The sequence below is a fragment of the Ictidomys tridecemlineatus genome, chromosome 7, assembly GCF_052094955.1.
Source record: "Ictidomys tridecemlineatus isolate mIctTri1 chromosome 7, mIctTri1.hap1, whole genome shotgun sequence".
Classification (NCBI taxonomy): Eukaryota; Metazoa; Chordata; class Mammalia; order Rodentia; family Sciuridae; genus Ictidomys; species Ictidomys tridecemlineatus.
This window is the reverse complement of record NC_135483.1, coordinates 152,927,905-152,955,252: the sequence shown is the minus strand read 5'-3', so window position 1 is coordinate 152,955,252 and position 27,348 is coordinate 152,927,905. Positions and strand designations below refer to the sequence as shown.

The following is a 27,348-nucleotide window of genomic DNA, read 5'->3' as shown; positions in this document are numbered from 1 at the left end:
TAGTCTTTGAAAGTGATATTTACTTAGGCTAATGAGCTATCAATTCAGAAGTTATTTTTTATATAATATTACCTACAGGCTCTTCTGGAAGCTAAGAATTAGTTGCTAAACTCATTGTTAATACCATCAATACTATACATGCTTCTACTGAAGTTTAAAAAGAAAAAAAAAAATCAAGTGTCTGTGCCTTATGTGATACTATAACAGATATTCAGTTAAATTCTTAAGCTAGAAATGTTAAGAAAATTTTCAAATAAAAACTTTAAAAAAAAAGGACCATATTTGGATTTTAATGTATGATGGTCTTTATTTACAACTTTATTGGCAAAAAAGAAGAGGGAAACAGTTTAACACAGGGCATTGTAGCTGATCCTGTCAGGTTAAAGAAGTTCCATTTTAAATGTCCATCCAGTTGTTCAAAGATACAATACTGAATCTGCATATGCAGTATCCTTTATGAAGTACAGTGCTCATGTTTTAGGCAGTCTTTAAAACATAAATTCAAAGGAAAGGAAACCACTCATTAAAAACTGCATCAAATAAGGGGTATTTTAAATTTATGTTGTTCCTGGTAATAATACATGCCCAATGAAAACCAAAAGCTGGAAAAGCAGTTACATTTCCTACTTGAGTGGACAGTTACGACAATCAATCATTTTCTGTAATGACCATTATATTTTCAATTTATCATGAACTACTCTGAACTTACTATGAGATGTAGTCAAAGTCAGAAGAGAAGACGTAGGGAGATTATTCCTTTTTTGGAGGAGAGTAAGCCCTCCAGAATCAGCATGGGAAATAAACATCCTGTTGATTCTAGGTGGAAAAAATTAATGTAGTCAATTTCAACTCATGCTGAGCTGACTTAAATATTTTCATTGACTTGTTTGGTGTCATTCTTCTAAATCAAGTGTGTTTAATTCTTCTTCTAGTTCATCCAAATCTTCACCAGTAAAAAGATTTTCATCAACAGGAACAGCATCGATGGCTCCATTTTCCTGTCCCTCCCCTTCGTTGTCTTCTTCCAAATCACTTCTTTCACCATTTTCAGCTCTACCTCCAGAAGCTTCACTTAATTTGTTTTCTAAAAATAAAAAATTGAAATCAGTGTGGCATAGAAATAGAAAACACTATGCTCCACTAGCAGTTGACAGCTTAGACTAATACTTCTCCTTCCTTTATCTGTACCACCCCACTCTGCCCCATGAAAGCTGTTCCTGGGGATCACTGCAGCTAGAACTGATTTTTCTTTTTCTAAGCTTACTTGTAATGATTCTTTATGTATACTGTAAAACACTGTGTTTACTGAAGGAACCTGAAACCTTAATGATTTACATACTTAAAGGCAAGATGAATCTTCTACAACTCTGTATTCCCTACATGACCAGGTTATTAGGTTTTAAAACAGTCAACTTATACATAATGTGTTTGAATAAATTGCATGGAATCAAAAATGCACATAAACAGCTATCTAGCTTTTGGTTTTGTAAATAGTAGTTAAATCACACTAGTTGTAATGCTGAAACTAGAAAAATTTCATCATGTAACAAACTGTTATAAAAGAGCCTAGTATGGATAGGGATGCAGCTCAGTGGTAGAGCACTTGTCTTGCATATATAGGGTCCTGGGTTCAATCCCTAGCACCATAAAAAAGATCTTAGTACTATGTAACTATTTTTCCTTATAGTAAACGAGAAAACAAAAATGCTGTCTCTCTTGTTCAAAGACATTTACACAAAGACAATTTTTAACGGCCTAATTTAGATTTTAGCTATTTCAAACACTTTTGATGTAGTCTTGGGGATTATAAACTCTGAAATATTACTCTTGCTTTTACCTAATATTACCCAAGTTCCACTTTTAAAAGGAGCAAATCAGTCTTTATATTGGAAAGACAATAGTGACAGCATTCTTAGATCTCCAGAGGGCAGACTAGTGTTTCAAGTATAAGCTATGTGCTTTTATTATTATTATTATTATTTTTAAAAAGGTTTAGCCTTTCTATCTTGGCTTCTGCTTCATTAATATGAAACATGTCAAACTTTACTCCTCTCTAAAAATCCCTTTCTCAAGGCACAATTAGACAAAAATTATAACAATCTTTCTTTCCAAATACACTGCAGACAGCTTTTCCTCCATTCTTAATCATTATTTATCTTTATAGCTATTTAACTAAGCTCCTTTAATTTAACAATTTCTCCTCCCCTATCAGATCTCTTTTCTCATTTAGGCTTCCTATACCCTAAAAAGCCCTTCCTAGGACCTCCTTCTTAAAGTCAAAAGTGAGTGGTACATAATGTTAAAAATTGGCACCTTATTCCTATAACTCCTTTACTATCCATAACTAATAACTTATTTATAAATATAATCCTCTTTGATTTTTCTGAAACTCTTATTTTGTAATTTTTCTCTGAGCTCCTCAGTATCTTTTTAAAGTATTTCCTCTTTTGTCTATCCTAAAATAACGCTGTTTGCAGTGTGTTCTGGAATGTTATCATTCTATGTGCTATGCCTAGATGAGCTCATTCACTCAGACACCCATACAGATGGCTTTCAAACTGTTTTCTTCTGCAAATGGTCACAGAATACAGACAATGTCATTTGTGTTAACAAAAAGTTAAATTCATGAGGTTCCACACTAAACCTATTACCTGTATCTCCAGCTTTGCTTCTGGTCCCCTTCTAGTTTCAGTTAATTGAATCAATATCCCCCCAACCACTAATTTCTACAAATTCTCCTATTCACTGATAGTTTTATATATGGCCAAACCCATGTTTAAGTTACCAGTCTGATACCTACACATATCTAATTTTTCCAAGCCTGGTCTAATTCTCTTTAGGTAGCTTTCTAGTTCTTAGTATTCTGTAAAAGGTAGCATACTTACCATCTTTGTCTGAAGCATATGTGCTGAATCTTTCAAGACTGGCTACAGTAATACCTGTCTCATCTACATCTCTTGGGACGTACAGGCTTAAATCTATGTCATTTACGCTCACAGAATCATCAACCTTTAACAACACATAGAAAAGAAAGTTGGTACAAATAAGAATAATTTTCACACAGAAGGCGTCCTACTAGGGAAGGGGAAGGTACATGGGTGGGAAAGGAGAGTGGAGAAAATCAAAGCATGTTATATACATGTATGAAAATGTCACAATTATACCCGTTAACTTATACAATTATGATGTACCAATAATTATAATAAATAGTTTCCACAAATTATTATTACTTCTAAGATTTATCTTAATGAAATAAAATTATCACTGATGTCAAATGAAAACAAATGATCAACTGTTATTTAAATTCATTTCTTTTTCCAAACTTCTCTGGGAAAAGAGTAGCACTGTCAAATTTGAAGTCTCCTTTGGCATTACATTTTTAGAGTATACTGTTCTTCCAATAATCTCCCTACGTCTTCTCTACTGTTTTATAAAAATTACACAAAAAATAAACAGTAAGTTGTTTGCTATTACTGAAATTCTCTACAACCCAATGGCTGCCTTTGTCACAGGCTCTCTACTCTACATTTTAGGTAGTAACACTGTCCCATGATTTTAAGCATAAAATATTAAACACAAAGGCCTTATTTTTTATTTTAAAGGAAGACTAAAACATATCTTATAGCTAATACTACAGCACATAACTATATACAAAATACTGTCCTAAATTCATAAAATAACTACAAAATAATACAAATTTATTAGTTTATTAATGGAATAAACATTTAAACCAAGGCATGCTGGCTTCATTGTTGGTGCTCTTAACCATTCTGCTTTATTCTTTCTATTGTTTCTTTCAATTAACATGAGCAGATGAAAGCAAAACATCCTCTTACCTCATCACCACCTGATCCTTGAGTATAACGGGTATCATCTGCTTCCTCATCGTCATCATTGACCAATTCAGGACGAAATTCAAACACTTCCCGGCCACTGATCTATTGAGACACACAAATGTTATCAACTGAGAAGAAAATTCAAACATTTCTTGGTCACTGATTTTAGACACATCCATAAAGACAAAATCTTGCATGACAGGAATTATAAAATCGAAGAAACAGTAAAGGATCAATGTGTGTGAGTTTGGGACATACCACGAGAGCTTTCCCTGCTTTGAAGTCAGCTTTCCTTCTTTCCATATCTTGTTCGAGTTTGTCAATCTTTTCTTGTCTTTTTCTTTTCTTCCATGCAAGAAAAGACTCTAGAGTGATTTTGGTAACATTTGGACCTAGGGCAGAACGCTGCAAAGACAGAGCAGTTTTCTTTTAATGAATTAATTTCTTGCTTATGAATATCCTAAACACACTGAATATGGAATAAACTAATGCCCTTTTATATTACATGGCAATGAGCAAAATCAGTGTCCAGATATACAAATATTTAAAACATACTACTCTGAGCTAGATTTCTTCTCAACACTGGATATCAAAAATAAAACTTGTCAAGAAAAATTGTTTTAACATGAACTAATTATGAAAACCAAAAAGCACCATAGCAATATCCAAATTTCACTTGTTGAGAAACAAAACTAAACCAAAAAATACCACTTGCTTCTCAGAGGCAATAATCAGGTAATAAATATACAGAGAAATAATACTTGCTAAACATCTGCCTGGTATTCAATGTTAAAAGCTTTACACACATATGCTAACACATTGATCATCACCTATAAGCAGCATTTAAAAGAAAATTTATCAAAGATGAACAGCTAACAAGTAGTGGAACTAGGATATAAACAATTCCAAATACACTTGATTCTAAAGTCTACATTATAATATGTTGAATCCTATATCAAATATGTTTACTTAAGAACAAGGTATATAATCTCAACATTAAGCATTTATTTGACTTAAGATTATCCATGATGAGACAAAATGTATATATTTAAAAATATATAATGCTAAATCTAAGACTTCCAATAATTTCAAGTAATTCCTGATAGGCATATCTGTTAATTCACAGACTAAAATTCTATTTTTGCTGAGCCAGGAGTATTAGTAGATCCTCCCACCCCCGCTTTTTTTTTTGTGTGTGTGTGGAGCTGGGGATTGAACTCAGGACCCTATGCATGAGAGACAAGCACTCTACCAAGTGAGCTATATCCCCAGCCCTGCTGTAGAACCTTTTTAATCATACTTGTTCCCCCCAATAAGATAGCATTTTAAGTCCAGCAATGGTATACAAAATATAACTGAAAAGCTGGAGGTGAAATGTATCCTTCCATATATATATTAATAATTAGTATAATGGTAGGAAAAAAAAGATACAGACAAAAGCATTTAGGACTAACAAAGTTTAATCAATCTGAGATCTGGTTAAGCATTTTATATAACTCCATCTTTGGTTCTCAAAAAACTGTTACACATGATTGGCTAATGTTTATGGCTAGATTTACATTTTAGACAAAGAATAATTAAAGTAGGGCAACTTAGGAGAAAGGCCACAATATTTTTTCCCTGTCATAACAACATGCTATTGCCCCCAAGTGGTAAACATTAGAAAGAACAATACACACTGCTCTAGTTTTTTTGTTTGTTTTAAACAGTTGGAAAAAGACACTAGTTACCTCTCTTTCGATTAGATCTTCTAATGATATTTCATCTTCTTTCTCTTCTTTCTTTTTATCCTTTTTCAACACAAATCCAGGAGGTAGTGCATGACGATACATGCAATTATCACCCCCTCCAGGGCACACCCAAAACCAGCCATACTTGTTATTTTCAATAGCTTCAAGGAAATGCTTGCACACCTATAGAGACAATATTGTTTAGAAGTAGTGGCTTGATGTAGTCCATTTCCATGGTAAATGCTTAAGTACATTCCATTGACATTTTAGGACTAACTACGTACATGCAGAACTATGCCTAAAAATTTATCTTAAAATATTTGATACAATGACAAATTCCCTACAGAGAAAATTCATATAAAGCACATATTTTAGGCAATGTTCTTTCTAATTATACAAAAGAACTTGTTGTTGTTGGGTATGGTGGCATACACCTGTAATTTCAGTGGCTTGGAAGGCTGAGGCAGGAGAACTGAGAATTCAAAGCCAGACTCAGCAACTTATCGAGGACCTAAGCAACTTAGTGAGAGAATAAAATGTAAAAAAAATCTGGGAATTTGGCTTAGTAGTTAAGTGACCCTGGGTTCAATACCCAGTACCAAAAAAGACTTTTGTTTCAAATTAGCATATATAAGTGGTCATGAAAATATCATAATTATGTTTTGATGTTATCTTTCCTAAACACTAGAGTTATACAGTAATGACAGAAACATTATATGAATTACATAACTATTTCATATTGTGAATCACAAGAGAACAAGGCTCAATAAGAACACAAAGGATAGCCACCCTTCAAAACGTGAATGGATACAAGATGCAATTATACTGAAGCCTCAGGTAACAACCTTTGCAAATAATGAAAATTAACAAGTGATGTTCTTTTCCAAAGAAACAGTTGTAATTGAAGGTAGTATTTAAAAATTTTTTTAGCGTAGCAAGATTTTTCACTTTAGTAGTACTAAATATGTGGACATGAATGCAGTCTGTGAAATAATTTCACCAATTTTTAAAGGTACAATTCTTAGTATCATAGATCTACTACATACCAAAAACTCATATTTAACCTGGCAATTAAAAAATTTTTTTCCTCATTATTAAAACCAAACAAATTATTATTAAAGTGGGTTAGTTTAACAGGTTTCCCACCATTCAGTATACACAAATATAAGACAATAATTGGGGGGGGGGGATGGGGCGTGAACTCAGCTGTGCTTTATCACTGAGCTAAGCTACATCCCTAGTCCTTTTTATTTTGAGACAGGGTTTCCCTAAATAGCTGAGCTTCTTGCTAAGTTGTTGAGGTTTGTCTTGAATATGAAATCCTCCTGCCTCAGCCTCCCAAATTGCTGGGATTATAGGCATGCGCCACTGTGCCAGACTTCAAAAAAACAATTCTTATCTGAATATATGATTATATTCATCAATATTTGAGAAAGTAAGATCACCCTAGAAAATAGCATTTAGAGGACTTTAGTGGCATGGTTTTTTACTTTCCAAATAAGAATCGAATTTTGTAAAACATAACTTGTAAATTCTAAAAATAAAATTTGATGTAACTTATATTGACAAAATAAAATTTTCTAATAATCCAACAAAAAATTGTAATGATACCTTGACACATAATTCTCCCTAATAATAATTACCACAGCAACTCAATTCAAGAAAAGGACATACTATTTGAGTTTTTGGTTTTTTCTTTTCCGCCTCACCGTGCTTCTTGTTCACTACTTCTTCCAGCTTTTTTTCATCCCAATTATCCATAGTATCTAAAAGAAATATGAAGATTAAATATTTGTATCTACTGTTCCTACTAACATATACCTCCTCAAATAGAGAGGGAATATATTGCATTGTAAGACTCATATCCTAACATATTTTTCTTTAAAACATCAAGGGTAGGCATAAAACAACATTATTAGAAATTCACCAATGCTTCCTAAGTAGCTGAGGCAAATGAGAAGGTAGTACTGTAGAAGAGTGACAAATTCAAAATAAAATTCCTGGCTTTTAAACATCTCCATTTATTTATTTATTTTTAGTTGTAGATGGACACCACACACACACACACATATTGCTGAGAATCAAACCCAGTGCTTCACACATGCTAGGTGAGTCCTCTACCACTGAGCCACAACACAACCCCAGCCCACACCTTCATTTATTTTATCAAAGGAATAAGGAAGTAAAATCAGATTTTGCAAAAAATAGCAAACATAATTAATTATTCTTTACAAACAATATGATGAAGATTGTTACATTTAAGTTACTAAATATCTTAACAACAAACCAAAAGGAATAGGTATTTATTTTTAAGAGAATATTAAAAAAAATACCTTTTTCAAGTTCTTCATCTCTTGCATCAATGTAAACACTTCGTTTCTCACATTTTCTCTCCAAAGTCAAGTCATGAGAGAACTTACATTTATCTCCTTTAGTACATTGTCCTTGCTTGAAGAATGCACACACCACAGATTTGGGATCTGCACCTGTATCAAATGGCATGTGAAATTTGCATTACAATCTGCTGGATAATAAAGTACAGATTGTATTTGATTAGGAAAATATTTCCTTACAGTTCTTTCTGTAGCATTTTGTATCTATTTCTCTGTTTTATTCTTACTAAAAGAGGTGCAGGGGTGGGAACTAAACATATGTTATTACATAAATGTCATTTGCCTAGCTGGAGTCAATGAGGCAGGACTTGAGAAACAAACATGAGTGCTGCCAAAAACGTATGACTTATGCTTTATACTTTGCCTTGACTACTACCAAAGATTAAATGTTATAAATCAACAAAAGGACTGTTTAAATTCTTAATTTTTCTGATGTGTGGTACTAACAAACGGAGTTATAGTTGTATAATGACATAGCTAATGAACAGCAAAACAAATCCAGAGTTGTAAACATCAATTACACTTCATAAAAATAAAACCTCCAATATATAAGTTTTACCTTTGCTTATTTTTTGAGCAGCAACTACAGGTTTGAAAAGTTCATTCAGCTCCTGCAATTCTTTCTTTTTGTCATCTTTCTTCAATTTCTTCTCAGCTTCACTTTGTGCTACCTAAAATATTCCCAGGTTTAAAAATGTAAATTTGATTATTTACAAAACTGTTTTCACCACACAGTAGTCAATAACATAACAAAGACATTTGCATACATCTGTATCTATAGAATGGTCTTTCGGTATATATTGAATATTGTGGTTAAACTATTAAAAAGAATTACTAAACCTTGTAATGAATTTTTTGGTCTAAAAATGGTACTATGTCTAATTAAAAGCATATTCAAAAGCTTAGGGCAACAAACATTAAGCATTTACAACAATGCCTAACATTTTTAGTAAATGGTTTCCACTGAGATATTTTTTCTATGAAAACAACCCAAAGAAGTATGAGTACATTTTGAAGATGAGCAATGCAAACCTTCTGAAATGTACAGTCCCACGCACAATTGTTCCACCCAAAACATTACAGTGTCGCTGTGAAAAAAAAAAAAAACTAGACTAGGTCATAGCAGGAAATTAAAACAACAACAACAAAACATAGTTCTAGGCACATGATTTACCTACCTAATTGATTATAGAGGATTCATCCAAACATTTATATATCAGGTCCTATGTTAGATGACAAGGAATATAAAGTTGAAAAGACAAAAGATGCTTATTTAAAGAAGCTCAGAATCTAAGGGAAAGACAGACATGCCAACAACTATAATATAATACACATGGTGCTCTGGGAACAAAAAATATCTATATACCTACAAAAATTACAGTTGATAACCTTATAGATGAGCTCTTCTGATGAGCAAGAAAGGAATGCAGAAAGTGCCAGCCAATGAAGATACAGGGACTAGAGGAACAAGGTATGAGAAACAACAGTGAGAAATTTGGACTTTACCAGCAGGTGACAGGGTACAACTTAGTTGGTTTAAAATAAGTAAGTGACAAGAGCATGTTGTTGTTGATTTTATATAAATATATATTTATTTTTAGTTGTCAGCAGACCTTATTTTGTTTATATATGGTGCTGAGGATCGAACCCAGTGCCTCATGCTAGGCAAGCGCTCTACCACTGAGCTACAACACCAGCCCCAAGAGCATGTTTTATTTTCAAAAGGTGAGTATGGTAGCTTGGTGGAAGACAGACTAGAAATTCAAGGTTGAAGAAGGCAAAGAGCCTACTGCAATTGCTGTAGGTAAGAAAACACAAGAGTTAAAATAGTCATTAGCAGTTAGGATGGAAAAAAGAAACAAAGAGCTACTTAGGAAGCAGAACTGATAGGACTAAGTGACTGAATATGAAGTGTAAAGTAGAAGGAGTCTAGGATTATCATGTTTAATTAGTGGTGTTAAGACAGGGCATACAGGAGAAACAGGTTTTAGGATAGGAGGTGGAGATGAGCTCAGTTTGGGGCATACTCACTAGGAAATGCTTACAGAGCATCTGGGTGGAGTTATTTAGAAGGGAGCTTCATCAGACATTGATAATGATTCTACTGAAACTAAACAGGGTTTGATTTGAGATAAAGAATTTTAAAATAACAGGTTATAGATCATAGTTGATTAAAATTTTAGTGTATGAGATTACTCAGGACAGCATAAAAAAGTGAGCAGAGGATGCTTTCTCAAGGAATACCTGTTCTTAATCAGTCAACAGACCCTATGTAGCCCATGAAAGAGAACAAGAAACACCAAACAAATTAGTAAAAACCAAAACAAAAGGGGTCAAAAAGAGGAATTTTAGGAAAGTAATGGCAAATGCTATAATTAGGTCAAAGACTTCCTAAATTCTGACTTCGACCAATTAAAAAGAAAAAATTTAAGTCACTTTGTACTTCATTTTTTTGGTACTGTGGATTGAAGCCAGAGGGGCTTTACCACTGAGCTACATTCTGTCCTTTTTATTTGAAACAGGGTCTTGCTAAGTGGCTTAAAGCCTTACAAAGGTTGTTAACACTGGCCTTGACCATGTGATCCTCCTGCCTCAGTTTTCTGAGTTGCTGGGATTATAGATATGTGACCCTGTGCCTGGCCACTTCACTTACTTCTTCTTTTTAAATTTTTAAATTTGTTCTTTTTAAATATTCATGTCAGTAGAGTGTTTTTGAGATATTATAGATACATGGAGTATAACTTTCTATTCTTGTGGCTATACATGATGTGGAGTTACACTGGTCATGTATTTGTATGAAAAAAAAGTTATGTCTGATTCATTCTACTGTTTTTCCTAATCCCATCCCCTCTCCCTTCCCTTTAATGAAAAGTATTCTTTGCTCAATAGGCTCACCTCAAACATTTGTGAGGATCAGAATAAGAATACAATGGAGACTCATAAATCACTTAAAATACTTAAAGTTAGAAATCAAGTCAATATTATAAAATATGGTTTATACTCCTACTTGTCTTATGACTACAAGAAGAGGCTCAAATTAAAATGCTCAGGCTCTATGTGGGAGAGTTTCACCACACAGCAGTATTGTAGAGTTAGCCCCTGACTCCTCCTCCTTTTCCCATCCAGTTTCATCCTTCCTTGGGAGTGAAGAGAGGTGAAAAGTGCTGGAGAGATGTAGAGGATTCAGAGATGTGAGCCTAGGACACATCCTCCTTTTGGCTACCCCAGGCATACTGCCAGCACAGCAAACTCTAAAAGGACATGTTTATGGGGAAGGAGCCTTTAAAGGTCCTGGAAGTAGGCTCAGTTTTGTGGGGAAGCTGTGCTTCAAAATCTGGGTAGACACATTATCTCAGACTCCTTATCCATAGGAAGAGAAATGTCTGGGGCAGACACTGAGTAGGGTCATCCTCTGTGGTACAGGGCTTACAGCAGTGCACCTAATGTCCAGGACTACTGCTCATTTTCTAAGTTATTAATGATGGTCAGATACTCCATCTTCCCAGATGGTCCTGTTACCTAAGACTATATCAAAGTTATAATACTGAATGTATAATCACACCTAAATACTACCATACATTTTGTGACTTTGCACAGGTCTACGAAATCTGAAATTACCATTCAAAAACACCATAAGAAAAGAAAAGTCAAGGGAGAAAGAACAGAACTGAAAAATGAAATTTCTTCTCATTTAACCATGAATGGAATTCTAGAAGGAATAACTTACCTTCCACTGAAAGAATAACGACTAGTGTCACTAAATAATTTAAGATCATTTAACAAAATAGGATTCAACAAAAACTGCATAGTGCTAGCATAAAAGCAGACATATAGACCAAAGGTACAGAACAGAAGACAGATACAAAACCATACATCCATCTACTGTCATCTGACTCTTAACAAAAGTGCCAAAAGCATAAATGAAGAAAAGACAGCCTTTTTAACAAGTGGTGCTGGGGAAACTATTTATATGTAGAAGAATGAAATTAGACTCTTAACTCTTACCCTGCACAAAAATCATGGATCAAAGACCTAGAAGTTTGATCAAAAACTGCACAACTCCCAGAAGATAATGTAGTGTCAATACCCCAGCATATAGCCGCAGACAATGAATTTTTCAATAGGACCCCCGAAACTCAGGAAATAATGTCAAGAGTTGACAAACGGTATGAAACCAAGTTAAAATGTCTCTGCAGAACAAAGAAAAAAAGAATGTAAAGATAGAAACTATAGAAGAAAATCTTTGCTAGCTACTCTTCTGATAGAAAGTTAATATCTACACTGTATAAAGAATTCAATAAACTATACCCCAAAGTCAACAAACAATCCAATTAGTAAATGGGTAAATTAATATTAATAAAATATATTAACTTAACATTATGGATTAAACAGACATTTCTCAAAAGATAACTATGAAAAAGATATTCAACATCACTAGCAACTAGTGAAATACCAATCAAAACTACACAGATTTCATCTCACAACAGTTAGAATGGCAGTCATCAAGAATACGAATAATAAATGCTGGAGAGGATATGGTGAAAAAGAAACACTACTATGCAGGAAGCCATCTGTGAATTACATGAAGGTCTTCTCCTGGTATGGTAGCCAGGGAGATTTAGGTTTGGCACTGTGAAATCTCATGGCAACAGATTGCCTAACGCATGTGACCTTTATCTCCGCTCTGCTAGGAAGATACTCTTAATAGCTCTGGAGTTGGGCATACCTGTTGGGAACTGAACAGCCCACATTTAACCTTTTTCGGAAGGCCTTTGATATTTCCAGATATAAATAAAGCAGGCACAGGCTCCAATTTACCAGAGTATAGAAGCTTGATCTGCTGATTGGCTTTCCCATCTTGCCCCTGCTTTTGAAACTACTTTCTGTGTTCTGTGGTTATTTTTCGCCCTTCTATTTTTTCTCAGCTTTTATTTCTCAGCCAATCCATTCCACTGAGGGGAACCCCATTTCCACAGCCTACGTGGGACGTGGGCGAGACTACTACACTGTTGGTAGGATTGTAAATTAGTACAAGCACTATGGAAATCAGTATAGAGGTTACTCAAAAAACTAGGCATGAAACCATCATATGACCTAGTGATACTACTACTCAGTATTTATCCTAAAGAATTAAGTCATCATCTGGGCTGGGTATATAGCTCAGTTGGTACAATGCTTGCCTCAAATGCACAAACCCTGGATTTGATCCCCAGCACCACAGGAAAAAAAAAGAATTAAAGTCATTATACTATAGTGATACATGCATAGCCATGTTTACAGCAACACAACTCATAATAGCCACACTATGGAACCAGCTTAGATGTCTATCAATGAGTAAGTGGACAGAGACAACCTGGTATATCTACACAATGGAGTTTTATTTAGCCATAAAGAATATATAAATAAATTATGTTATTTGCAGGAAAATGGATAGAACTAGAGGCCATTATGTTAAGCAAAATAAAGTAAGATGAAATCAGAAGGTCAAGGGTTTTATGGTTTCTCTCATATGTGGAAACTAGAGTGGAAAAGGAAAAGAAAGGTGGGAGTCTCATAAAAATCAAAGGGAGATCAGTATAGGAAAGAGATTACGGGATAGGAGGAGGGAAGTGCTGAGAAGTGATATTGGCCAAATTATATTGTTATAGTATATGTATATATAAACATGTAACAAATCCTATCATGTGCAACTATAAGGCACCAATAAAAAAAGGGTAAAGAAAAAAACAAGAAAGGATTCAAACCTATGTTCTGTTATTGTATATATGTATGAATATGTACTCAACTCCAAGATTTACCATAAGGTTGTCCCTTAGTATCTGTGGGTATTGATTCCAGGTCCCCTGCCCAGGATACCAAATCTGTGTTGTGTTTTCTAGTTCCTTGAGCAAAAAGTCTGTCTTGTTCAATACAGAGCCTCTTAGTCCTAATTAGGCACTATATGACAGCAACAATATAACAATTGTTTTAAACATTTATGACCTGTAGTTGGTTGAATCTGACAATATAAACCTCTGTATATGGAGGGCTGATTGTACATTTTTATTAAATCAGGTTAAGTTAGCTGCTGGGAAGAGCAATAGATTTTGACTCTAGAATCAAGCTGAAAGAAAGGTGAAAGGAAAGGGTTGAGGCATTGATTTGCAGACAGCAGGACTGAGAGAATCTGGTTTCAGACAGAGGTTAACATCTCACAAATATTTATTCTGATACTCTCTCATATGAAAAAAAATCTGTAAACATGAGAAATCTCTTCTTTCCCACATTTAAAAAGAAAGTACTTCCAGAAGTTAAGGAAAAGGAGATAGGGACATTAAATAAAAAGAAAATCAACAAAGGCACCAAAAACATACACTGGAGAAAAGATAGCCTATTCAACAAATGGTGTTCGGAAAAACTGAAATCCATATGTAGCAAAATGAAATTAAACTTCTATCTCGCACCCTGCACAAAACTCAACTCAAAGTGGATCAAGGATTCAGGCACTAGAACAGAGACCCTGAGCCTAATAGAAGAAAAAAACTAGGCCCAAATCTTCATCATATTGGTTGGCTTAGGACCTGACTTCCTTAATAAGACTCCTAAAGTACAAGAAGTAAAATCAAGAATCAATGGGATGGAATGAAACTAAGCAAAGGAAAACAATAATGTGAGAGAGAGTCTATAGAATGGGAAAAAATCTTTACCACACACACCTCAAAAACAGCACTAGTCTTCAGGATATATAAAGAACTCAAAAAACTTAAGACCAAAAAACCAAATAACACAATAAATGGGCTAAGGAACTGAACAGAAGAAGAAATATAATTGATCAGCAAACATGAAAAAGTGTTCAACATCTCTAGCAATTAGAGAAATGAAAATCAAAACTACACTAAGATTTCATTTTACTCCAATCAGAATGGCAATTATCAAGATTAGAAGCAATAAGTGTTAGTGAGGATGTGGGAAAAAAGGTACACTTTAACTTTGCTGGTGGGACTGCAAATTGGTGCAATCACTATGAAAAAGAGTGTGGAGATTCCTCAGAAAACTTGGAATGGAACCACCATTTGACCCAGTTATCCCACTCCTTGGCTTATACCCAAAGGACTTAACACTACAATGACGAAGTCACATCAATATTTACGACAGCTTAACACACAATAGCTAAACTATGAAACCAACCTAGGCAACCTTCAACAGATGAATGGATAAAGAAAATGTAGTATATATATGCACAATGGAATATTATTCAGCCTTAAAGAATGAAATGATGGCATTTGCCAGTAAATGAATGGAGCTGGAGAATATATCATGCTAAGCAAAATAAGCCAAACCCAAAAAACCAAAGGCCAAATGTTTTCTCTGTTATGTGGATGCACATCCATAATAGGACAGGGGGTACCGAAGAATGAAGGAACTCTGGATTGTGCATTGGTGAGTGAGGGGAGGGGAGGAGAGGGGAGAGGGTGTGCAGATGTAAAGGACAGAGGAATGAGACAGACATTATTACCCTAAATACATGTATGATTACACTACTGGTGTGACTCTGCACATGTACAGCCAGAGGAAGAAGTTGTGCTTCATTTGTGTACAACGTGTCAAAATGCATTCTACTGTAATGTATAACTAATTAGAACAAATAAAAAGAAAAATCTTTAAGGAATAAAGACTCCTGTTTATAAATCTCAAGGAATGAAAGATCTAAGAACCTGAAGCAAAAGGGCTAAATCTGCTGGGCACAGTGGCAAATGCCTGTAATCCCAGTGGCTCAGGAAGCTGAGGCAGCCCTAAGCAACTCAGAGAAAGGCTCATGTTTTTAATGAGTTTTCAACGAATAATATAATTTTGAAATTTATAGAGAGGAATAAATAAACAAGAACAATGACAATGACAATAACAAAAGACAAAAAGAAAAAGCAGAATTCTGGGGAATGAACTGCCTTACAAGTTAACTGTATATTATAAGTACACTAATAAAAAAAAAATCAGCATGATACTGATTTAAGTGCAGACAATTAGAACACAAAAGAGAATACAGAAACACATCCTAATATATCTGAAACTTTACTATTTTAATTCAGTAGGATGAATTATGCTGGCTATTAAAGAAAACAAATTCAAGAAAATATAAAATATATTTCTTTGACAAATTGTTGACTGAAAATAACATAGGAAAAAAATTAGAAAAAGCATGTATAATCCAGAAGAAAGTGATAAATTTCAACCATATTTTTAAAAAACCAGACATATACAATATAAAAATAAAACTGTTGTACAACAAAATAGAACTGAAACATCACAAATTATCTGCAATATTGACAAAGGATATCCCTCACAAATTAACATAAAACAACCAAAAAAGAAAAACAACAAAATAAAGAATTTCAATAGGAAAGTCAAAAATGTGCATACCCTAATAACCAATAAGCTTATGAAGATAATTTCCAGTAGTGAGGTAAATGATGTGAGATTATCACTTCTTACATTTTATATTGGAAAACATTAAAAGAACTTTAGTACCCATTATTTATACACTGCAAATGAAAATGTATTATATAGTCTCTATGAAATGTGATTAGGCAAATTTATTAAAATTTGAAATCTATTCTCTTGATCTAGAAACATAAAGTCTTTTAGTAGACTATGCCACAGAAACAAAAGAACACAAACTCATGTAAGGACATGTGTTCAGATAAGGACATATGTAAAAGTATCCTTCTTGTAGAAGTGTTCTTAGTGTCATTTTGTTTCTAGTTAGCTAGAAACAAAATGATCACTTAAAAATAGTGAAACAGATATAATATACCCATACTGTAGAATAGTATGGGTATATTACAGCCATTATTAGAATAAGTTAGAGCTATATTAAAATGGCTTGGAGGTTATTTACATCCAAATTGATCAATGGTTCTGCAGATGTAAATAATCCTGACTTTAAGGCTGGTGTGATGGCTTTGGCTAACATTCTACAGATTCAACATCAGATGATTACCAGGTAATGCTTAAGGCAATTCACATTTTGATTCAAAAGTCCCTAAGACAAGATGCAGTTGCTAAAGCAAATCAAACAAAAGAGGGCTTGCCTGTTGTTTTAGATAAAAATATTCTTGGCTTTGACACAGGAGATAGTTTTTAATGAAGCTGCCTAGATTCTGCAATTGCTGCATATAGAAGAACTAAGAGAGCTACAGACAAAAATTAATAAAGTCATAGTAGCTGTTCTGGCAATTATTGCTGATCCAAAGCAGACCACAGACTAGTTAGAAGATGAACATTTTAGGATTTTAGCTTCTTACTTACTTAGTACAAGTGGGATACATGTAAACTTCCAGCATGTATTTGGAAATCAAATGTCACCTTTTCAAGGGCGGAATCCTAAAATATTGACTATGTTCTAAAGGTTTAACACCATTGCTTTTTTCTTCAAAAAAGTTTTGAAAAATGGAAAAAAAATGGCTTATAGGAACATCCAAGAGGTATGACCGAGGAAGAAAGGAAAGATGAAAAAAGAATTTAGGATTCCATTTTGAAATACAATTTTAACATCAAATACCTTTATTAGGGTCAGATGCTAAATAACGTTACATCTGTTAAGAAAATAAAGAAATTCAAATTATTTACCTGACGTGGATTTTGCTGACCAAATTTAACTTGGTGAGTGACAGCCTTGATAAACTTCTGTTGCTTTGCGCCTTTCTTATTCTTCAGACCAAAAGTTTTATCCTAAGTGAGAAAAAACATAGAATTATCTCAGGAATTCCTATTATTATTTCTCCACTGCTATTAAAAATCATTCATTTACTTATTGATAAAAATACTGTTAATTGTGACATACCAACAAGTGAAACACTAAAATATCAAGCCAAGGCAAAATATGACTTCAAAACATCACACCCGGATTCTTTATAATTCAATACATACAACAATCATTAAATTTCCTACTATGATGTTTTATTCCACAGTGTATTTCAGAATTTAAGTTTTAATGGATGTGTAGAGTTGTTATACTGGGGTAAGTTCTACAGTCAAGTTTAGGAACATGTTTAGGATAATGAATAGGATTCTTTATTCTTTTTTTTTTTAATATTTACTTTTTAGTTGTAATTGGACACAATATCTTTATTTATTTATTTTTATATGGTGCCGAGGATTGAACCCAGGGCCTTGCACGTGCTAGGCGAGTGCTCTACCGCTGAGCCAAAACCCCAGCCCCAGGATTTTAAATTCTTTTTGTATTTCTTATTGCAGTGCTGGGGGTTGAATCAAGGACCTCAGACGTACTAGGAAAGGGCTCTACTACTGAGCTATAGCCCCAGGCCCAGATTCTTTCTCCCTCCTGTTTTTTTTTTTTAAGAGAGAGAGAGAATTTTTTAATATTTATTTTTTAGTTTTCGGTGGACACAACACCTTTATTTTATCTTTATGTGGTGCTGAGGATCGAACTCAGTGCCCTGCACATGCCAGGAGAGCGCACTACCGCTTGAGCCACATCCCCAGCCCAACTCCCCCTATTTTTTTAATTGGTGCATTATAGTTGTACGCACTGATGGGACTTGTTTACATATCTGTACATGCATACGATACACAAAACATAATTTGGCCAATATCACTCCCAACATTTTCTCCTCTCCCCGTGTCCCATAGTTTGGGCCCTTTTTTCTATTGATTTCCCTCTGATTTTCAAGAGATCTACCCCCATTTATTCTTTTTTCTCTCTAGCTTCCACATAAGGGAAAAACACACGACCCCAACCTTCTGAGTTTGACTTATTTCAATTAACATAATGGTCTCTAGTTCCATCCATTTTTCCTGAAAATGACATAATTCTTTTTTTCTTTATCAGCCCCAGAGTCTTAATTATTAAGCACATGATATCTCAAGAGGTGTTAGCAGAGGGAATATAGCATGCAGCACTTTAAAATCTTAGTTTACCTCACAGTACTCTTTTATCAGAGTGTGCTAAAAGAAAATTCATTGCTGATCATATTTTGGGGAATACTGTCAAAAAAAGAAGACACATTAAGTTCTGAACTAGTTGTTGGGGCAATAAAGTTCCTCTCAAAAGAAATTACATTTAATCAAGAAATCAAGGGCTAGGGATGTGGCTCAAGCGGTAGTGCCCTCATCTGGCATGCGTGCGGCCCGGGTTCAATCCTCAGCACCACATACAAACAAAGATGTTGTGTCCACCGAAAACTAAAAAATAAATATTAAAATTCTAAAAAAAAAAAAAAAAAAAAAAAAGAAATCAAACTACTTAAACGTGTACATTCCTAGCTGTTGCTAAAATGAAAATTGCCTAACTATAAAGTGACACTTTATCTGAATCTGGATTATTACTGATAAGAGTAGCTATCAATTATGGAATGCTTATTATGCGGTAGGTACTAATGGTAAACCTTAGCTACTTGTAAGTATACAGTACAAAAACATCCAGAAGCCATTGCATAAGTATGTGCATATGTGTATACATCTTTGGGGGTTGCGGTGGGCTAAATAATGTTCCTCCAAAATTCATGTCCACCTGACCCTTAAATATGACTTAATCTGGAAACAAGTTTTTGCAGATGTAATAAGTCAAAATAAGGCCATACTAGATTAGGGTGAAAACTAATCAGATAACTTGTATCTTTATAAGATATAGGGAGGGGGGGGAAGGAAATGTGAACACAACAGAGATTAGAGTGACAATTAAAAGCTAAGGAAATGACAGATTACTGGATGCCACCAGAAACTAGGAAGAGACAAGAAAGGATTCTTCCTTACAGAATGTTCTGTGAGAAAATAAGCCACCCAGATTTTGGTAATTAATTACAGCACCCCCAAGAAACTAGCACAGTTTGACCCCAACATTAATGACCAATATTGCAGGAAACCATCAAACACTGGTATCTGAAATCTTTTTTGTGTGTGTGTGTTTTTTTTTTTTTTTTTGTATTCTCTGTTTTGGAAGGAGCTTCTGGCCTGGAGGTAAATTAATGTGGCTACAAGACTGGAGAAGAGAACTGGTAGAGGAAAATGTTTCTTTGAGTTTCCACAGTTCCCTTAGCGGCCATTTTCCAGGCCCACATTTTTACTCCTCCTTTCAACTAGTCTATGCCTACAGTTCCAGAGCACAGAGGCCCCTAGACCTCTATTACCCCATAGTATATATCTGTTTGTCGTACGGAGTCACCTTGCTGAGGCATAGTATATAAGAACTCTTAGTACGTCTAATACTCTTAATATAATTTTCAGCCTCTTGCCTTTTGTAGTACCTAATGTCACCCACTATAGAGTTTTTCTACAATTTTGCATAGCAAATTCTTGCTTCTCATTGGTACACTATAGGTGAGTACTCAGTCTTGACTGCTCTGCTCTACTAAATGAGTTACCTAGTCACCCATCCGCTGCCATTTTTCACATGTTGAGAATCAAGATTGTAGATGTTTCTTAATTTTAAAATGGAATTTGTAGTTTTCTTTCTCATTTTCTATCTTTTTATTCATACTATATACCCAAACTTTGCTTTCCCTACCTAAATGCCTGCTTCATATTTTAATATCCCAACATGCTATTACAAAATCCTACCTAAATTTTTTTTTTTTTTTGGTACTGGGGAGTGAATTCAGGGGGTGCTTAACCACTGAGCCACCTACCCAGCCCTTTTTTGTATTTCATTTAGAGACAGGGTCTCACTAAGTTACTTAGGGCCTCGATAAGTTCCTGAAGCTAGCCTTGAACTTGCAATCCTCCCTCCTCAGTCTCACAAGCCACTGGGATTACAGGCGTGTGCCACCATGCTCAGCCCTATATGAAGTTTTGATAGCCTACGTGTAAGAAAAAAAGGAAGCAGATACAAGCTAAAATTCTCTGCATCAAGTGTTTTACAAATGATATCCCTTGTTTTTATACTGAAAGTTTAACACTGCATCCAATTTGAAGATGGTCAAGGGTTATAGTGATATATGGAGAAAGACAATCACAGTTCAGCAACCAAGTATGAAATGTGATGCCATTTTCTTTTTCTTTAAATAAAGGTAAGTTATTAGGACAGGAAAAGGAAACTCTAGGGAAAAATATTATCAGGCCAGGCACAGTGGCACATGCCTGTAATCCCTGAAACTGAGGAGACTTGAGGCAGGAGGACCACTAGTTCAAGGCCAGTCTCAGCAACACAGCAAGGCCTTTTGCAAGACCCTGTTTCGGGGGGGGGGGGGCGCGACACTTTGGATGTAGCTCAGTGGTAAAGTGCCACTGAGCTCAATCCCCAGTACTGCCCTCCCCTATAAATGATCAGTATCAAAGTACAATATCTATAGATGCTTTGAAAGGGAACAGTAAAGGTGGGCTTCAACCCATGCCCTACATGCAATTACACAGAATAAGCAAGCTATGAATAATCAACAGCAAGCAGCAAGGTAGATACTGATATATGAAACTTGGAAAAGAAAAGAGTCCCTAAGGGGACCTGGCCTGCTACAAAGAAATGTATACATGGAAAAGTTTCTGGTAGAGGTGCATAAGTTCCAGAACTCTATGCCCCCCAAAAAAGAAGTTTTCAGGTTTAATTACATTGCTTTAGCACATAATTAACCAGTCTAAAGAGATAATGAATGACTTGCATTTTGAAAGTCTCTAATTAGAGTTCAGAAATTATTTTTGAAAGGGAAAACATTCATTTAATATACACTAAACATATATTCCTGAATATATACCTTATTGGATTTTCTTAACTTAATGATATACTGTTATTTCTTTTTGTAAATACACAAACTCAGAAATATTCAACAATTCTTTTGAAGTTACACTGCTAACAATGGCCAGGCAATACAGTGCAAAGATTTAAGAGAAAAAGCTCTGGAATCAGACTGCCTGAATCCCAATCCCAAATACAGATGGGTCAACAATTACCCTCTTTGCCATAGTTTTCTTAATAGAAAAGTGGATCTTTTTTTAACCTTTTAAAAGTTAAGGTTCACAAAGGAGAAGATGTATAGCATAGTGACTGTCAATAAGGACTTAAGTCAAATTTCCTGGTTTAAATCCTAATTCTGCTTCTTGCCATTTTAGTTACTTCGAGCAGGTTACTTAACCTTTGTGCTTGTTTCCTTTACTATAAAAATGGGAGTAATATTTATTTCACTGAGAGAATTAAAGGAGTTATATACAAGCTACATGTGGCTTATATGTTTCCTTTCTCCTTTCTCCAAAACACTGAGAACTGTGTCTAGACCTGTAAGTGTTAACTATGAGGTGACCTTTGATGTTAGTACCAAGTTATATTTGACTTTAAGCAAAGTCCTTCCTCTTTCCACCATAAAAAAATTATGTACTTCCAAGAGAAATGTGGTTAAGTTGTAGGGCAGGTTGATATGCAACAAGTTTTTCATATAGCACTCTGTAGGTCTGGAATATCAACAGAACTCCTTGAAAATAGGATGTTTATAATTTGGACTACTTCAATAAAGCTTTTTTCTTGAACATAGAACAGAATCTTATCCAAAGACTAGCCTGGATTTTGGAGTGGGGGAACACTAGGTAGGAAAAGAAGGTTATGGTGAATCCCAAATCAGGTTAAAATGAAACTTGAGAAACAGTGGCCCTCATTGGATTAGTAAGGTTTCAAAAGTGAGGCTTTAGAGAAGAAACAGTACATGTTTGTTTCAGTAGATGACTTGGAAACCAAGTATGAACAAGTTTAGAAAACAAGCTGTAAGAGGGCCAGCATTCCCTCTATTCCTTAAAAAAAAAAAAAAAAAAAAGTAGTGGAATTTGAAAAAAAGGAAGCAAGGAAAGAGTAGGTCAACAGTGAATACTGTTCGAAATAACCAGGTTCTACTGCTTGGAATACTAAGGTAAGCAGAGACTGGCATAGTTTTAAATCATTCCTTCAACCCTACCCAGGCACTATCTAATGAATTTTGTTGTTCATATATGCAAAGGATATTCTGTAATTTATTAATTTAGCTTCAAGTAATCACTAGTTAATCTCAGCTAAAGTTCTTCATTAACAACCAATAATTTCTTTTTCTTCATTCTTCATACACATAGATCCCATTTCCATAGGTCTCTATCACTATTTCTTTGCTGCTATCGTCCTTAAGTAAACATTCTCTTCCTCTTTTTCCTTTGGTGCTGGGGAACTGAACTTAGAGAGGCTTTACTGCTGAGCTATATCCTCAGCCCTTTTAATTTTTCAAATTTTATTTTATGGTACTGGGGATTGAACCCAAGGCACTAAAACCACTGAGCCACATCCCCAGCCCTTTTTATATTTTATTTAGAGACAGGATCTTGCTAAGTTGTTTATGCCTTGCTAAGTTGCTGAGGCTGGTTTTAAACTTGTGATCCTCCTGCTTCAACCTCCAAGCTGCTGGAATTACAGTTGTGTACCACTGGCCCTGGTCTAATCTTTTAAATTCTGAGACACGGTCTTGCTAAATTGCCAGCCTTAAACCTGCGATTCACTGGGACTACAGGTATGCACTGGCTCTTACATGAACATTCTTTATTCACTTGCCTTAAACGCTCTTTCCAGAATCAATCTTGCTATTGTTCAAAGCTGAATTTAATTTATTATTACATTTTAGCTGAAAGAAAACACATGGTATATACCATTTGGGACCAATGTGTGAATGGCTAATAGAACTATAAGCCTCTTTGGTATACTGATTTCAGAAAGAAAATAAGTATTCACATAACGAATTCATAAATTTTGAGTAGTTTACAAGAGAGAAAGAAAAAAAAATTAGTCAATATAAAAAAAATATTTCCAGTGGGCAAGAAATAAGAATCCTATAGACCGTGCAAGTCAGTCTGCAATAATTTCCCTAACTAGCTCTTATTTGTAATATAGTATTAATAAGACCTGTCATATATAGAATACACATGCTTTAAGGTGGATACTTTTCATGTAGTACGCTCTGAGCCGCAGCCCCCCTCCCCTTTCCCACAAAACTGTTGAAAAAAATCACATGGTCAACTAACTATTTGTTTATCATCTAATTTAGCTTGGAGAATAGTAGTTTGGATAGGTCATGTATGTAACTTGTCCAAAATTACAGAGCTAGGAATTTGAAATACAAGACACAAAACCCAGGTCTATAGGACTCCAAAGTTAGTGCTCCTTTCACTAAATTATGCTACTTCTCAGGCTATAATATGACTTAGTGATAAAGCACGTGCCTAGTATGCACAAATTCTTAGGTTCAATCCCCAGTACCATAAAACATACAAAAAATAGAAAAAAAAAAACTCTCTACTTTTCATGCATCTTTTTACTTCCTTTACTTAGTTTTCGAAAGTTGCATGTTGTTGCTTTTCTCCAGTAAGCAGCTACACTGTTGGCAGTTGTACCAATATTAATACAGAAGAGGGGATAGGTAGGTAAAACAACCATTTAAAGTCTATTCAAAAGCACCTCTAAAGGAGCAGCGGGTGTTGTTAGCTCAGTTGTAGACTGCAAGCTTAGCATGGGTAAGACTGGGTTCAAATCTCAGACTCCCCCCCCCCCAAACTGCTGAAAATCACGTTCTACTTAATTATTCATTTGATTTAGAATTTCAGGTCATAGTAGTATAAACCGGACATAACTTTCCTATGTTCATATATAAATATACCACCATTCCACGTCATGTACAAGAATGGGATCCTAATTAGAATTTTATAGCTGTGTGTGTGTATGTTTATGAAATCTTTCAAGTTTTAGATGTTAGCAACTATTTAAAAATTAAACAGTATGTGCAGAAAACAAACAAGTGTATCTTACCTTAATTTATATGGTTCGGTAATAAAAATACTTTCCAGCTGAAATTTTACAAATCCATACAAAAACTAATAATGTAGCATTCTAGATGAAACTGATGGGGAACTGAGAGCTAGCTTGCTCTATCTCTACATATGCACTTACAGTCATGGAGACATGCTAGGGCTTTAGGATAGTTACACATAAAACCAAACCAAACTATTAGGATTTTTTTGGTCAGTAGATATAGTTGCCTTTTTGCATTTTTCTTTGGTGATATCTTCACTAATGAAACCTTAAAAATAAACATTTTGGCTGGAGTTAGAGCTCTGTGACAGGCTCAAGTTCCTGGGTTCAATTCCCAGCACCAAAACAAATCAAAATCAAGCCACCTTGTTACAAGATGAATGGAGCCATAACATACTGTTTATCAATCTTAGAGTTGATGGTATCCTCTCAATAACTTCCATGCACAATTCCTTAAAAATATTTTACCAATTAAAAATACAACATTTATGTATGTAATGTTAAAAATATAAACAGTAAATATGTATGTACTTAAAACTCTATAATGTATGAAGTGTACCTTAAATTTTCACATAACATTTATTATCATATGGGAGTTTTACTTTGAATCAATGGTTTACTAGTTAACTCATTAACTTCATCTCAGCAAAGAAAACCTACATGTAACAAATGTCCTTGTTTACAAAGCACTGAGTATTATTAAATTATGGTCCCCAGAGATTTACCTAAGTGCTATACCACTTCCTGACAATTTTAAAGAGTACAGGTTCTATTCCATGGGAGAAACTTAGCCAAGGTTATTGTAATTCTTCACAAGCATTTCACTTTAATCAGCAGACTAAAAATTACATGAAAATTGACCAAGTTCTGATTATATTTGTACAACAAAACCACAAGGAGTCTGACTGCTTTCAAGGCCAAGATAACCGAATATTAAGAAAGAAATACCTCATTGGGGTTATATAATATGTTTATGGAATGCTAACTACTGATCATTATCTTAAGGAAACTGGTACTGTCGTTGGAAAACAGGTGTACAACACTTAAGAACGTCAATACCGTTTTTCGGCCACTAAAGGGCTACAGGCTCAATGCACTAAACATATATACATCGTATACACGCATACATATACATATAAGTTGGGGCATGGTGTTTAATACACCTAATGACATAATGAGTTTTTCTATTTAATTCAAATTGTATATATCAAGTGCGATGTGTGAGATGCTGGGCTGTGATCTAAAAGAAACCTGCATTCTTCTGGGAAAGTTCACAGGTGGATCAAAACAGACACCAAGTTGTAATTTGCTGGCTCGAAAATAATCAAACGCACAGCCCTTCGGTGGTAGGTAAAGAAATAAGAACACAAAGGCCTGTCGTGAGTTGGCCTTCCAGAAAGACTGACCGGAGTCTGTTCGGCGTACGTCTTTAAACTCAACTCTAGAAACGTCCCCGATTCTGAGACTAGCAAAGGACAAAACCCATGGGTCACTTCACACCCGGTGGATGAAGGAGGGAGGACGTGTGTGCAGAGAAGCAAAGCCTAGGTGTGGGGGCGCCAGAAGCGTCACTATAGCAATGAGAGGCAGCGAGCGTCACGAGCGGCTTGAGAAGGGGCAGTGAGCCCTGGAGCAGAAGGCAGGGACACGTGGCCCCACAAGACGCGAGCAGGAGCCCCGGGAAGCGGTGAGCCTGCTTCCCGAAGGGCTCGCGGCGTGAGTGGGGGGAGGGGGTGGCTACTCACCTCGATAATCTTCTCCTTCTTTTTCTGCTCCGCCTTTTTGCTGCCCCCGGCCTGAGCCTGTTTCTTGGGGGGCATTGCGGAGACAGGTGTAACTGGCCAGACTTAAGTGGGGATGGATACCCTCAGGAGATCTGGCACCACGGCAGAAGGAGGAAGACGCGGCCGCCTTCGCTGCCGCAGCGCACGGAAAGCGAGTAGCTCATTCGCCGCCGAAACGCGGCCTTTGCGACAGGTCGGTGTCGCGGAGCATTGTGGGTAGCGAGGAGCTGCGCCCGGAAGCGAAGCGGCGCGTGCGCTTTTGCCGCCTGTGGCCTGGAGCGGGCAAGGCGGGACGTGGGAAAATGTTTATGCGTCACACGTGACACTGGCCCTTCTCTAGGTTGTGGCTGCGGGAGGATGAAGATGAGCTAGAGGGCTGGGTTCCTGCGTATCAGTGCTCCCTCGGCGCCGTCTTTCTCTAACGTTGACGATTCTTATTCATCCTCGCTTTGGGTGTGCACTGTCCCCATCCTGAGCCATCACCGAGTGCCCGCAGCAATTCGGGGCTGCTGGGTGCGCAAGTTTACCCAGTTACCTTCTTGTACTTTGGCGGGGATAGGGCTGGACAGCTTCAGGATAGGGGCGCCTTCAGATTCCAGAGAAGAATTATGAAGAAATGGAAAAACTCTTCTGTCATTTGAAGAATGCCAGGGATGGTGCCCCAGTGAATGGGGCACTTGGACTCCTTTGAAGTACCGTAATTTAGTTATTTTCAGACTCTAGGAAAATGCCTAAGCGATTCCTAAAACTCCTTTATAATGTGAAAGTTAAAAAAAAAAATCCTAGTAAGAGCCAAATTTACTGGGTAAATTCAGAAATTACTTGGTACATTGCACACATTATTTCATCTTATTATTACAACTATAC

At 35.6% G+C, this 27,348-nt stretch overlaps 1 protein-coding gene across 1 annotated transcript; it reads right to left on the bottom strand.

The window, feature by feature from the left end:
- Positions 1–281: 281 nt before the first annotated feature.
- Zc3h15 (zinc finger CCCH-type containing 15) lies at positions 282–26,679 on the bottom strand. Its single transcript, XM_005324398.3, has 10 exons — positions 26,443–26,679; positions 17,566–17,667; positions 8,519–8,630; positions 7,900–8,052; positions 7,241–7,332; positions 5,567–5,749; positions 4,095–4,241; positions 3,837–3,938; positions 2,886–3,009; positions 282–1,084 (listed from the first exon to the last, which is right to left on the bottom strand). Exons 1-10 carry the CDS (start codon positions 26,515–26,517, stop codon positions 894–896), a joined length of 1,281 nt encoding a protein of 426 aa, XP_005324455.1. The 5' UTR covers positions 26,518–26,679; the 3' UTR covers positions 282–893.
- Positions 26,680–27,348: the final 669 nt, after the last annotated feature.